This window comes from Dermacentor silvarum, chromosome 1 (genome assembly GCF_013339745.2).
Source record: "Dermacentor silvarum isolate Dsil-2018 chromosome 1, BIME_Dsil_1.4, whole genome shotgun sequence".
In the NCBI taxonomy this organism is placed as follows: domain Eukaryota; kingdom Metazoa; phylum Arthropoda; class Arachnida; order Ixodida; family Ixodidae; genus Dermacentor; species Dermacentor silvarum.
In genome coordinates, this window is record NC_051154.1 from 400,085,242 (window position 1) to 400,098,040 (window position 12,799).

The window sequence follows — 12,799 nt, forward strand, 5'->3', positions numbered from 1 at the left end:
AAGGTGGCAGTTCCAAGTTACTGCGGCTAGTGTTTAAGGTGACTAGGATGGCATGTCTTATCTCCTGTGCTGGACTACCTTCGCATAAATGTGTTAAATGGGGATTGATGACTGTATTTTACCCAAGCCTAACCTTGGGCGACTTTGAAAAGCTACAATAAATTCTCCTCAAAGAGAAGAAAAAAAAAAAGCATTGCTCAAGGCAGCCCAAATCTGTGAAAACTTGGGAATGCAAGCGGGCAACAGTCGTGGGAAACAAACCCGATAGCAGGAAAACATTCAATGATGACATGACCACCCCTACTGTGCGACATGATAAACACAAAAAGCGCATCTCCAATTCCAGAAGTAGTCTCAAAAACGGCGGTTCTACTGCTATGAAAGAAGTGCACCCTGTAGCTTCACTCACATGGTCCAGCTTTTCAATTACACTAAAATAGTCTTTATTACAAATGTCGTGCAATGTGCACAGCTTGTGGCAAACAGAACATGATCATTTGTGGCACAATGTCTATCACAAACTGTCACTGCCAGTGATCAACATAGCAGTAAATGCAAAAATCCAGCAAGCACTCTTCTAAAAGTAGACAGCCGCCATTATATATTTCTGCATCTCAAAAAATTTTTAGTGATGAGAGTACAGCAAACCAATGTGAAAAACGGTGCATCCAAGTCCTCGTGCGACAGTCCAACAGACTTCTATCACATATCTTACAAGACGCATCTGTGTCGCAAAAACCGCGCTTAAATACAAAAAGGGTGTAAAATCTAAACAGAGACAACAGCCCTAACAGAACTCAAAACAGAGGGCCTGCATCATTTATACAGCAAAAGTGCTTTCAAAAAGAGGCCTGCGCGGCCGATGTGGTTGGATGATTTGCTCCGACACGGGGCACTAAACGCTATCGGATTAAAAGAGGAATCAATATGCATTACAAATAACAATGCACCCTTATATGGCCTGTTTTCAAGTACATTCACAAGGCGGCTTTCATGCAAGCCCACGTGCCCTAAGCACTCCACATAAGAAACAAACTGTACTAAATTATTTTTCACCACTGTGCCTCAGTCCTAGGAAATCCGACAGGGTTGTATGTGGTAAACTTCCTTGCAGAGCACCTAAGGTGACACCAGAGTACACTTGTGGTCTCCGGTGACGCATTATATTAAAGCACTTGCATACCTGCCAACCTAGCAACATGAAAATTTGGGAGCTGCCGCCGCGCGAGGGGGGGCAAAAAAATGTTGCCACCGTGCGAAACGGCGCACGTGGTACAGGGTCCATACTTGTCAAGACTCCGTGAAGTGACAAAGCACAGAAACTCAGTCGTATATGATCTCAGAAATGCTTGCAAGTACCTAATATTGGCTTCTGAAACTGCCATCAATAGTTCCAACTACCATACTTTCCGGTGTATAAGACGCGCTTTTCGTAATGAATTTTTCGTCGGTGCCGTCTTGCAGAACGGTGCGACTTATGTACATTTTTTTTTTCGGAAGAACTGCCGTCAAAATCGGATTCCAAGTTATGGCCACGCGAAGCACGCTGGATAACTTAATGGCTACGGGTTCCGTGCCCGCTATCGAGGAGCCGGGTACGTTCTTCTCGTGATCGGGTTCGCGAGCGCCGTGCGAGAAGGACGGAAGCACGAACGCAAGCGGCGGCAGGCCGACCGCGAGTCCCCGAATTCATCGCATCTGCAGATCGCTGTCAAGATACGGCGCACGCCGCTGCGCAAACTACGCAGTTGCTACCAGATATAAAAAGTAGCGACTCTACTCCTCCGCCTTCCCTACTCCTCGTTTCTCCTCTCTTACCTCGACCTTGGCGCCGCTTACACCACTTGAGCGTAGCAGACGACCTTTCGCAGAGTGAATGCACGCTTAGCAATGCTGTGCGCTTTAAAGGTACGGCCACGCGAGCGGCAAAAAACGCGCGCGTGATGCCGCGAGGCTACCGTAGCAAGCGCGTCTCGCCGTCATCCTGCGCGGCACTTCTACGCAACGCGCCATTAGTGTTTTAGCTGAGCGCTTGCTGTCCGCTCCGCTCAGGCCGGCATATGCTAGCAAATGCCACACAACCGCTTAGCGGGAACGCCATTGCGCTTGCGCACAACGCTCATACCGGCAGCGAAACGAAGACCGCATCCCTCGCTCCGCTACAAAGCCGACTGAGCGGAGCGTGACAGCCTGTCTACTTGGCCTCTTCGTCGTTTTGCAGCCGAGGTGAAAGCGCGTCGCTCGCCTCGGCAAGACGCGCTTATCAAATGCGAAATCTGCGCAGCTCCCTGCAGTGTCTCAGAGAATGATATCTGAGCTGAGCGGAGCTCTGCTAAAGCTGTCTATTACCTCGCAACATGAATCCCTGTATACACGCACAACGCCGCGCGGCTAGAATCAGCTATTTTCAGCATTTTATCCGCACTCACCCAAACCGTCATTTCTACTACACGCACGCTAGCGTCTCCTCACTCGGCTCTGCCATAGTGGTTCTTTCAGGCAGCTATGCTATTCTCCATAGAGAAGTCCTCTCGATTACAGATCCCGCTCTTGCGAACTACATGCTTGCCGCTATCTTCCCCCCAAACACCCCGCACCTTCCTATCATTTTCACAGACTCCATGGGCGCCTGTCGCTCCTTATTACGCGGGACTGTCGGGGAACGAACGGGCTAACCGGCTCGCCTGTGACACCCTTCGCCAGGCTCCCGACTTCCCCGGGCCAAGCTCACGATTCTCCACCTCCTCCCATTTCTCTCCTGCCCTATCGATTCGCCGGCGGCACGTTTCCGCCTTTACAACTCTGTCTCGCGCACACGGCGTCCTCACCCGACAAGCCCAGACTCTTCTTTCTCCCACACGTACACACCTCCTTCGCGGAAGAGCCACCTCCGCGACGTCACAGGTGTGGCGGTCATCCCGACCCCTACGGCTGCTTGGTTGACTCTCGCATCGCTGCAGCGATGAAAGGCGTGCCCGGCAGGACCCTCTCCACAACGGCTACTCTTACTTTTTATTTTAATAAAGTGTATTATCATCATCGCCGCGCGGCAGCTCGACAAGATCGCGCTCGATCATCGATTGAAAACCCGGCGCGGACCGGCGGCGGTCGGGTTGTGATTGCTCCGTGACGTCACCCTCGTCGCTCTTGATTGATTCAACTCGCGGCACGCGGAATTTGCCGCAGACATGGGTCTCGAACCCATTTCGCGTGGCACGCCGCAAAACCCCCGAATCCTGCCGCTTTTGCCGCGCGCGGCATGACGCGAGTTTTTGCAGCGTGTTGTTGCCGCTAGCGTGGCCGTACCTTTAAGCGTTCTAGCTCGGACTAACTTCATGTATAGCATACGATTTCTATACGGAGGGTTATATATATATATATATATATATATATATATATATATATATATATATATATAATTATACTGGCACGTGCACTTTATCTTTCACCGGTCACCTTTTCATCGGCTAACGAATGTTTAACATTATCGCTCAGCGCAGGACGCGCCTGCATGTATCGGAAGTTTCTCGAACGTTGTCGATGCTTCTATCCGTTGTCTGTTGTCACCGACGCTTATGTAATCTGATTGTATGAGCGAAGCGAACTGTCTAGTACTTTCCGGAAGACACGAGGGCACCAGGGATTACTCTGGAACCTTCGATGACTCATGCAGAAAAGCCGCCGCGTTTCGCCGCTGATCAGATTTCGCCGATTGTGTTCGCCGCTATCGTTGTGCTTCGAGTGCAACTTGCTTTTGTGGGCACAGGTTAGCCCAATAAAAAGTCAGTTTCGTCATCCACAGTTTGGCGACTGTTTTCTTCACCGCAACTACTACGCGACAATATACACAAATTTAGTGACGGCAGATTCTTTTTCCTGTTTTGATAACTATTTTTATAAATATCTAAACGAGCGCTAACACTGACTGTACCATGACGATTCCGAATGTATCACGTGCACTACATTTGTCAAGGGCGTGCCGCAAGATCTTGTTGCGAATGGTTGTAAATAACACGTTTACGATCGAATGCCAAGATCCTGGCCTCCAGCAAGCCCTCAGTAAGCTAAATAATCCGCTCCGTCCTTGCCACTAGAATTGGCGGCGCGTATTAGCTATGACGCTCAAAGGCTGGCGGAGGGCACGGACGCACCAGCCTTAGTGCCCTACAGCAAGTGCGTCTTAAACACATAGTGGCCGTACGAACTAATAGTTGAACGAACGAGCAAACGACTAAATTAACGACGGCTAAACCAGCCAGTGAAAGAGCGGGCGACCGCATGTTTTCTTTGCGAGTGCTCCACCCCGCATCGTAACCTTCACACACAATTTAAAGCTCACGCGAATTAGCACGTACAGTCCGTTTCACACTTAGGGGAAATCTCGGAGCACATCGCGATGCGGCGAGCGCTGGAGTCGGGCGCCGGAAGCAGCTCGCGCAGGCACAGACGCTCGAGGCGCGTTATCTTGCGTCGAGCTGTCGACGCGGTTCAAGATAACGCCCCTCGAGAGTCTGCGCCTGCGCGAGCTGCTTCCGGCACCCGACTCCAGCGCTCGCCGCATCGCGATGCGCTCCGAGATTTCCCCTAAGTGTGAAACAGACTACGTCTCAAAGACGTTCGGCGACGAAGGCACCCCGTAACTCATTTTCGGGAGAGCACGCACGCTTTTCATAGGTGCCTTTGTATCGCAAATTCGCCGGGTGGCCACCAACGACGAACAATAGAGGTAAACATAGCTATTCGTTCTAAAGAAAGCTAGTAACCACAAAAGGCAGAGCTGCTTTCCTAAGATGAGTTTTCATGCTCAAATCGTACAAGTTTCGTAATCACGTTTTCACACGCAGTTTCACGTGCCCGCGAATTCAAGCCTGTTGGCGTACAAAACGATTAAGCTTCTTGCCTTTGCTGAAACTAATTTGGCATCCGAAGGCGTAGCAGGTCATGGAAATTGCCGTGAAGCGACGTCGCACTTGCCGCAAAACCTAGTTCCAGGCGCTTGCAAAGCAACGGCGCCAACATGTGCTCCTCGCCAGTCGGTAGACGCTTATAAGGCGAAGAGCGCGATCGTCAACAAACGCAGCCAGAGCCCGGCGGCGTATTTCTATTTGCGCCCACGTACAGCGCTCGACCGCTGGCGCCACGCTGCGCCGCTCGCGCGTACCATGTTTCTAGCCGCCGCCGTTGAAACGGAGGAGGCGTTGACGGAGGACACGCTGGCCTGGTGGTGACTAGCTTGCTGTCAGGGGATCGGTGGTATTCCTAAACAAACGCACGCGTTTCTATTTGCGCCCAAGCCCAGCGCTCGACCGCTGGCGCCGCCATGCGCCGCTCGCGCGTACTATGTTTCTAGCCGCCACCGTTGGAACGGAGAACACGCTGGGCTGGTGGTGACTAGGCTCAACTGTGGCTGCTGTTAAGGGATCGATGGCACAGAGTTTCTCACTAGAATACCTAGAAGGAAATCTGGCACTGCTGCGCTGTGGTATGCTTGGGAATGCCGGTATATTGCGACTTCGGATTGGCATCGTTCTTGGAGCGCCAGAGCGCCTTGAAGACGCGCCTGGCTAGCACCGTTCCGACTGTCACAATGATTAATTTCCCGCTGAAACAACACGTAAAAAGCTGTTTTAGCTTTATTATTACACAAAAACATGTTTTGTTTAAATTTGAGGACTTATTTTCGAATGTACAATTATATGAAACGTAAGAAGTATCAGCTCGCCGCTAAAGTTGGAGGACAGACAAAATTCTCGCTCGCTTTGGAACAACCTGTCATCTGTTCTCGCTTTCCTTCTCTTGATTCTGCATTGAAGGAGAGTAAACTTTATTGAGATGTAATATGAGTGAGTGAAAGCTTTTTATGTAGATTTTATTTTAAAAAACGCGGTATTTGTGAAGCCATATCCACGTTTTAGACGAAGCCTCGTTCAACACCAGCCAACACAAGCCTCGCAGATACATATCCCGTCATTCCCATGACGTCTCAGCGCCCTTTAAAAAACTCGCATAGACGGTGGCGCCAGATTACCCTCTAGGTGTAATAGTGAGAAACTATGATCGATGGCATTCCTAAATAAACGCGTCACTGTATTGACGATTCACTCTCACTATCAGGGAGGGAGCAGTATTCTTTTTATTTGGGGTGCTGCTACGCTGCGCGCCCCAACAACCACCCCTTCACGTCGGCACCGGGGCTCAACCGACAGCGCCGCCGAAGAGAGGGAAAAAAATACAAAGAAAAAAATAAACCTTCTAGCCAAGGCGGGGTTCGAACCCGCGTACCCCCGGTCTCAAAGCGAGCGTCGTAACCACTAGGCCCTACAGCCAAGCTTCCAGAGACTGCATTCATGCTAACCATACGATTGCTTTCGAGCGCCCTCGGCGAAAGAAACCACCTAGAAACAAGGTACGCGCGAGCGGCGCCAGCGATCGAGCTTGCGCGCAAATAGAAACACGCTTCCGGGACCACTGCCGTTTTCATGGGGGTGCGTCTTGTACAAAGGCGCGAGTTATAGAACGGAAAATTCGATGAACTCGGGGAAACAGAGTAGTTTGGAATTCGCACTTCTCTCAACAACCTGACAAAGCCAAATGAAGCCTAATGCACTCATGGTCATATTGACCCTTTTCGCAGCGATCCCGTGGGCGCTGCCATGTTTGATCACGTGGTGACGCGTCCATTGCTCGCCTCCACTGCCTCCGTGCTTACAATGAATGTGCATGACGCCGGTGCGGCTTAGCAAACCTCTGTTTCGGGAGATATTGTAGACGGTGACTGGGTGGACGACACGAAGCTTTGGCCACAGCTTCAGCAAACATGCAAAAGCGCTTTCGGAGCTGCTGCGTCCAAACGGCGCGAGCAGCGTATGGGGGCGCTGCGAAAAATGGTGCTAAAGAGCGCCCTCTGTCCTGAACTGGGTATTACCAAGCTCGGTTGTCTGCTTCGGAAGGCACGTTTACAATATGGACCCGCCACTTTCGGTTGTGTTGTACCACGGCCTGCAGCAAATATCGGGCGCCGAATATTTTTTTCAGGGGTGGCACGCTGCATAAAGGAAAGAAATTATGCAATAACGAATACGCGTGCGCCGTTCAAGAAATAAGCGGCGAAGTTCTAGCGCGGTGTCAATCACAAGTGAAGCGAGTCGCGTACGAAGTTGAACTTCAGGTAACGTTTGCACGCCGATAGATTCAAGCGCATAAACGCGAGTAAATGCTTGCTATAAATGAATTCACAGCAGCGATAAGCAGACATGTGTACGGAACTATTCGAGCGCACGCTCGTACGCGCCGCGACGGCAGCGGTCTTTCAGCATGCCGTGAAACGGCGGGCCTCCTGCAATCTTTATTGACTGCACGCCGCTAGACAAGTAGTTATGCCTGCGCTGTAGTAGCAACTGATAAATAACTGATGCAATGCAGATGAGCTCGCAGTAACGTGCTATGTGCGGAGCTCGTGCTCTGCTCGCTTGATGTAGCTTTTAATGACAGCGCTCGAACATCGACGTGATGTAACCAATACTGCCTTGCTGCGCTGCCTCAACGTGTCGGCTTGAGGTCAAGGATGAGCACATTTAACTCTCGAACCTGTGCTGCTCGTGGTGGGGTAATGAAGTTATCCAGCGCGCCCGACGCTCCGCTGCGCGAGGCAATTCAACACAAAGCTGGAGCTAGAAACGCGCTTCGCCACAGCCAGGGCTAAATACTGCCCAAGCTGGTACTACCCATATAACTCATCTCGCCACTACTATACCTCAAACTCCAGCGCAAGACGCCCGCTCTCAAAGCGGGGCTAAATATGAATTCCAAACTTTCCGATTATGAAATGAATCAGGATTACTGTGTTTTGCTCTTCGTCCTTTATTTGGCAAATATTTTGAAGCAGTGGCTTGTCATATTTCTGACTCAGTAAAGTTTCTCATGCGGTCACTGATTATTTTCTGCCTAATCGCTTGCGGCTGTGCTTCGTTAGGTTAGTTCTTGCTGCGCACAAGGTTTGAAATGTAGCTGTTCTGTACACTGCAATACGTTGTAGCAAAGATGTATCATCGCTAGTAACTCGCTTACTCTCGTGGACCGTCACGAAACATTCAGCTTCGACCATTCGTGCGCTATCGGTGTAGTCCGTCATTTATTGTGCGTATAAAGTGCACATATATTCAAGTCTCCGCCCATTCACTTATTAAGACATTGGCAAAAAAGTGGGCGTAAGTTCCCGTGCCGGTTGGGGTAGATGGGTGTAGATAATGTGCGCGAAACCTATTATGACAGGAAGCGGCGCTACTTCCGTTATCATTGTTTAACGAGCGGCACTCACTCTTGCCGACATACCGGGGCTGAAGCCCTTTCTTTGAAGGTTAGCGATACAACGCTGGAGGATGAGCAAACTTGTGTATCCTCGAGAAAAGCCGTACATATTGAAGTGCCAGAAACACGCAGGGATAGTTGCAGCAGCGGTCCGCGAACTTGGCCCCATATATTCATTACATTCTTTAATATGTCAGTCACTTTTTTTGCAGGCAACCACTGCACGAGTCCAATCCACATGATTCAAACCAGCATGAATGGAGCACAGTGCGTTAGCGAAAACTCAGTTGCATTTCAGACAGCTGATCGCACAGAAGCAAGGTAGAAGCGGTAATGGTTTTGTATACGCGCACTGAGGCGCGTATGGCGCGCTGCCGTAAGCGCCATCTCGTTTCTCTAGAACAAACTGCTCCGCGAAAAGGGTCAATAATGACTGGATTGCTAAAATCGCGCGACCCAGCACGAGACGAGCCAACCCGGCCAATCCAATATGGCAGCGCCCTTTGCTTGCTCGCGTTCGTGGTGGTGCCGGCGGCCACTACCACGATTCAAGGTGCATGTTGGTGACTAACTGCTCCTGTGCCGCTTAAATTTCTCGCGCGGTTATATTACAGGGCGTAAAAAAAAAAGAAAAACGCATGCTACGGCGGCTACTTTTCGGGAGATTTGAGGCCGCGTTGGTACAATTGGGAGATGAGAGAACAATTCGGCAGGCTTCCGCACAATTCCGGAGAGTTGGCAGGTATGCACTTGGCAAGATGTGTCGTACAGTGCATATAAAATGACAAAATGTTTTCAGGCTGTGCAAAACCGCAACTTATTCGCTTCACATTAACACTCATCTAGAATGTTTAATGCAGGCTGTGCAAACAATTCCTTGTCAAAGTATTTTAAACGAAATACTTTTATATATGTGCTTCTAGGAAAATACCTCAATTGCATATTATTTCCCAGAGTCAAGAAGACATTTCGCTTGAGCACCGCATTTGCCCAGTCAAACAAAAGTGCTACCAACACCTCTATATAACAGCAACATCTACAGTAAAACCAGTGATCGACGAAGAAAAAAAATTAACGTAAGTTCTGACAAGGGTACCTCTATTCAAAAGGCACAGCCTACATCGGCAAGAGAGAACCTTGCTATCAGCAGAGAACCCCTTGCTTACTACACAGGTTGTTCTTGGCGCAAAGTATGGAACATGAAGCGCCAACTGTTTAATAGCAGAGCCAGATACAAAACGGAGAAGACACACATGCAGTCTGCTCTTCCCTTGCGCCAAGTACAACATGTACAGTAACACTAACTTGGCCAAGGGGTTCTGCTGCCCTTGGCCGAAGTCACGCCAACTAGTACTTGTCCCCCTTCCCACCACCGCATTAGTACTCGTCCTCATCCTGGGCCTGGCTCTGCTGCAGTTGAAGTTGCTGCTGCGCCACCTGCTGCATCTGCGTCCATTCCTGCTGGGCCAGCTCAGCTTGTTGTTGCCGTGCCTGTGCAGCAGACAAGGACACCTTCACACCACGCAAAACTGGTAACATGTGGTGCAGTAACTAGGCAACACTGTCACCAACATCCAAGTGCTGCATGAGTTTGCTCTAAAAAGACCTGTGGCTTGGAAAGTTTCAAAAGCACTTTATTTCACCTTACTTGCAAGAACAAACAGAGTTGCTACTGGGCTTAAATAATACAATGAACAAAAGTAGCACCATCCTCTGCAGTCGGCTCTCCCCCGTGCCTCCTCCTTCCTATTGGACTAGCACTGATACACGACACTACACGCTTTTTAAGCATGAAATGCTTTTGTCTCCTGTTGTCGGTGACCTTTAAGTGACCTTGAGCCAAAAGCCACAGCAGTTATCCGAGCAACATGTCAAAACTTAAAAAGCGGTCTCTGGCTCCCCAACCCCTTTTACAGGACTGCATACATACGCCCAAACAAGTTTTAAAAAATATTGCTTCCGATTTCTTCCCAATGTTTGCTCACAATATCACTCAAGCTGCAACTTATAGTATGCTGAAGTTTTATAACGACGTTCAAAAGGCAGATACAGGGCACCATACACTTGATTGTCATCTTTTGGCGCTGAGGTTGCCTGTGCTCTTTTCAACGCCAGCGGTCCGAGAGTTGGCCACACATTTGCAGCCGACCACTTCGACACGACAAGAAAAAGTAGCGACCGACGATGAGCGTGCTGCACTGCTGGAAGAAAAGCGGTTGAAGGTGGCGTCACCACAGGCAGCAAAAGACACCATCTGGTATACTCATTTCATGCTTACATCTACTCTCGATTACGGGAGGCCAGCAATGTTTTATTTTCGCTTTTTGCATTTGAGCAAAAGCGCATACATTATTAAAAGGCTCTCCAGCACATTTCTGATGCACTGCTTTTGTTGTGAATGCACCACCCGAAACAGCGTGCTTCTCGAGGGCTGTCTGTGATGAGCTGCAGAGCACAACCTTGCAAGACATGCTTTAGTACAAGAAGCCATTTGTTTTGCAGTCTGGGTAATGACACATGCAGCAAAAGTAAGTCGGGTACCTAGGAGTCTCTACATAAACTTTCACGGACCGCCATACTTGTGTATTGTGAGATAAATAGGAAGCTCCAACATCACAATGGATACAAGCTTCTTTGCTGTGTGCTCTTCCTGCCGATGCCACATAGTCTGTGCATTTGTTGTGTGCGCATTTTGTTAGTCTTTGAGCAAAATTACATGCCGTAGTTTGGCAGAGGATAATTCCATTATATCCATAATTTAAAACTTGCTTTACACAAACAAGGCTGTGGCTAAACCGCGAGTAGTAATGAAGCATCTTCAGTTGAAATACTCCGCTACAGTGGCTTTATCTGTTTATTTATATGGCAGCCCTATTATGGGGCTATAACAGGACTGGGCAATGCAAGCGAACACATGCAAAGAAAATAAATGCAGGTAAAACAAATTACATATTTTAAAGGTACTCTTCTATGGCAATTAAAAACTCATTTAATGACAAGGAACTGTTATAAAAGTACCGGACAATGAACTGAACTTGAACTAAGAAAAATGAAGCATCAAAGAGGTTCAGACATTTACAAACAGTACCTGTGTAAAAAGAATGAATCTCATTCTCTCAGGCAAGCTGGTAACGTAACACAGCACTGCCGGTGCAAAGCTGTTTTTTATTTGTCCTAAAAGTAAGTGCACAGTAAAAAAAAAAAAAAGTTGCTGTTTCGCCTGAAAGGCGAAGCATCGATTGCGATAGAAAATTAGCAGAGAGCCGTACAAAGGATAGTACTTTTATCGGCCCTATCGACTTGTAAACATTCCCTTGCTAACTAAACAAGCATGGTGTCCGCGCGCCCAGCAAACGCATCACACTCGATGACCACAGACACTAACTGTCAAAACACTGGCATGACGAAACGCAGCAGCGAGCGTAGTGACCTTTGTGCTGTTGTGCTCAAACCGAGTGCCGAGCACACACAGCACGCACAAAGCTATGAGCCGCCGACGCACCTATAGACTCTGCCCCCAATGCAGATCGCTCACAAGATGTGGACGCGTGACCGTGCGCAGCCACCACATACGCAGTTGCAGCCGGAGTAAAATGCCGCCCGCCCGCCCGCCCCCTCCCTCCCGATGCCTCGCAACATTGGGTGCCTCACGCGCGGCGAAAGACGGCGCACTTCCTGCCCGCTTTCTTCCCTTTCGCACGGACGAAATTGAGCCACCCTCGTTGGCTCCCCTTGCACGCTATCACTCGTATATACAGCGCAGGGGTGACGGTGTTATTGCCCTTGGACTTTACACGGAACCTCACAGCGACGGCAGATATTCCCCCTAGTGTCGATATATCACCATAAAAGCAATACGAGCGCCACTAGAAACAACGCTTCAGTGAACCCACTGCAGAAGTGTCGTGCCACCATATGGCGCACACGCATAACAATACGGCCACTGCTAGGAGTGAACTGTACTGCTTTTGCTAACAGCTTCTTCCACCATCTTATTAGGGTATCCCCGTGACACCTTGCACAAACCTTTCCGAGAAAGCCCCACTTACGTTATTTTGATGCTTACTTAAAGCGGTCACATGCAATCAGAGTTCTGTTAACGGTGCCTAGTGTGCTTGGGACATTGAAAAGTAAATTAACGCTTGTATTAAACCAAGCACAACATGTGCATACTACACCAGATGACGCGTGACGATACCACGACAGCTGTGCTTGTGGAGAGCCTTTCCGCACGTACCAAGCATTTCAAACAGCGCTCGACGGCAACCAAATTAGAGAAAATTGGCGCATCAAGCATGCCATGGCTCCTTTAAGTGCGCATTCCACATAATGTTTTTAGACTTGCTAGCAAGGAAACATACCTTTTCAATATCACAATATTGAAGTAAACATAAAAGACATCATTTATGCGAAAAACGAAAGAAAATACGGTAAAACTGCAAGCACCAAACTCCAATTACCACCAAGCGTGCGCAAAAACGTCTGCTACAAT

General features: G+C 49.1%; 1 protein-coding gene across 1 annotated transcript in view; it reads right to left on the minus strand.

Annotated features, from left to right (window-relative positions):
• Window positions 1-419: 419 nt before the first annotated feature.
• Window positions 420-12,799, minus strand: part of LOC119437544 (protein Dr1) — an 82,995-nt gene continuing 70,615 nt past the window's right edge. The window contains exon 5 of the mRNA XM_037704542.2: window positions 420-9,798. Within this exon, the coding sequence (XP_037560470.1) occupies window positions 9,685-9,798 (114 nt within the window). The 3' untranslated portion in view covers window positions 420-9,684. The remainder of the gene's footprint in view (window positions 9,799-12,799) is intronic.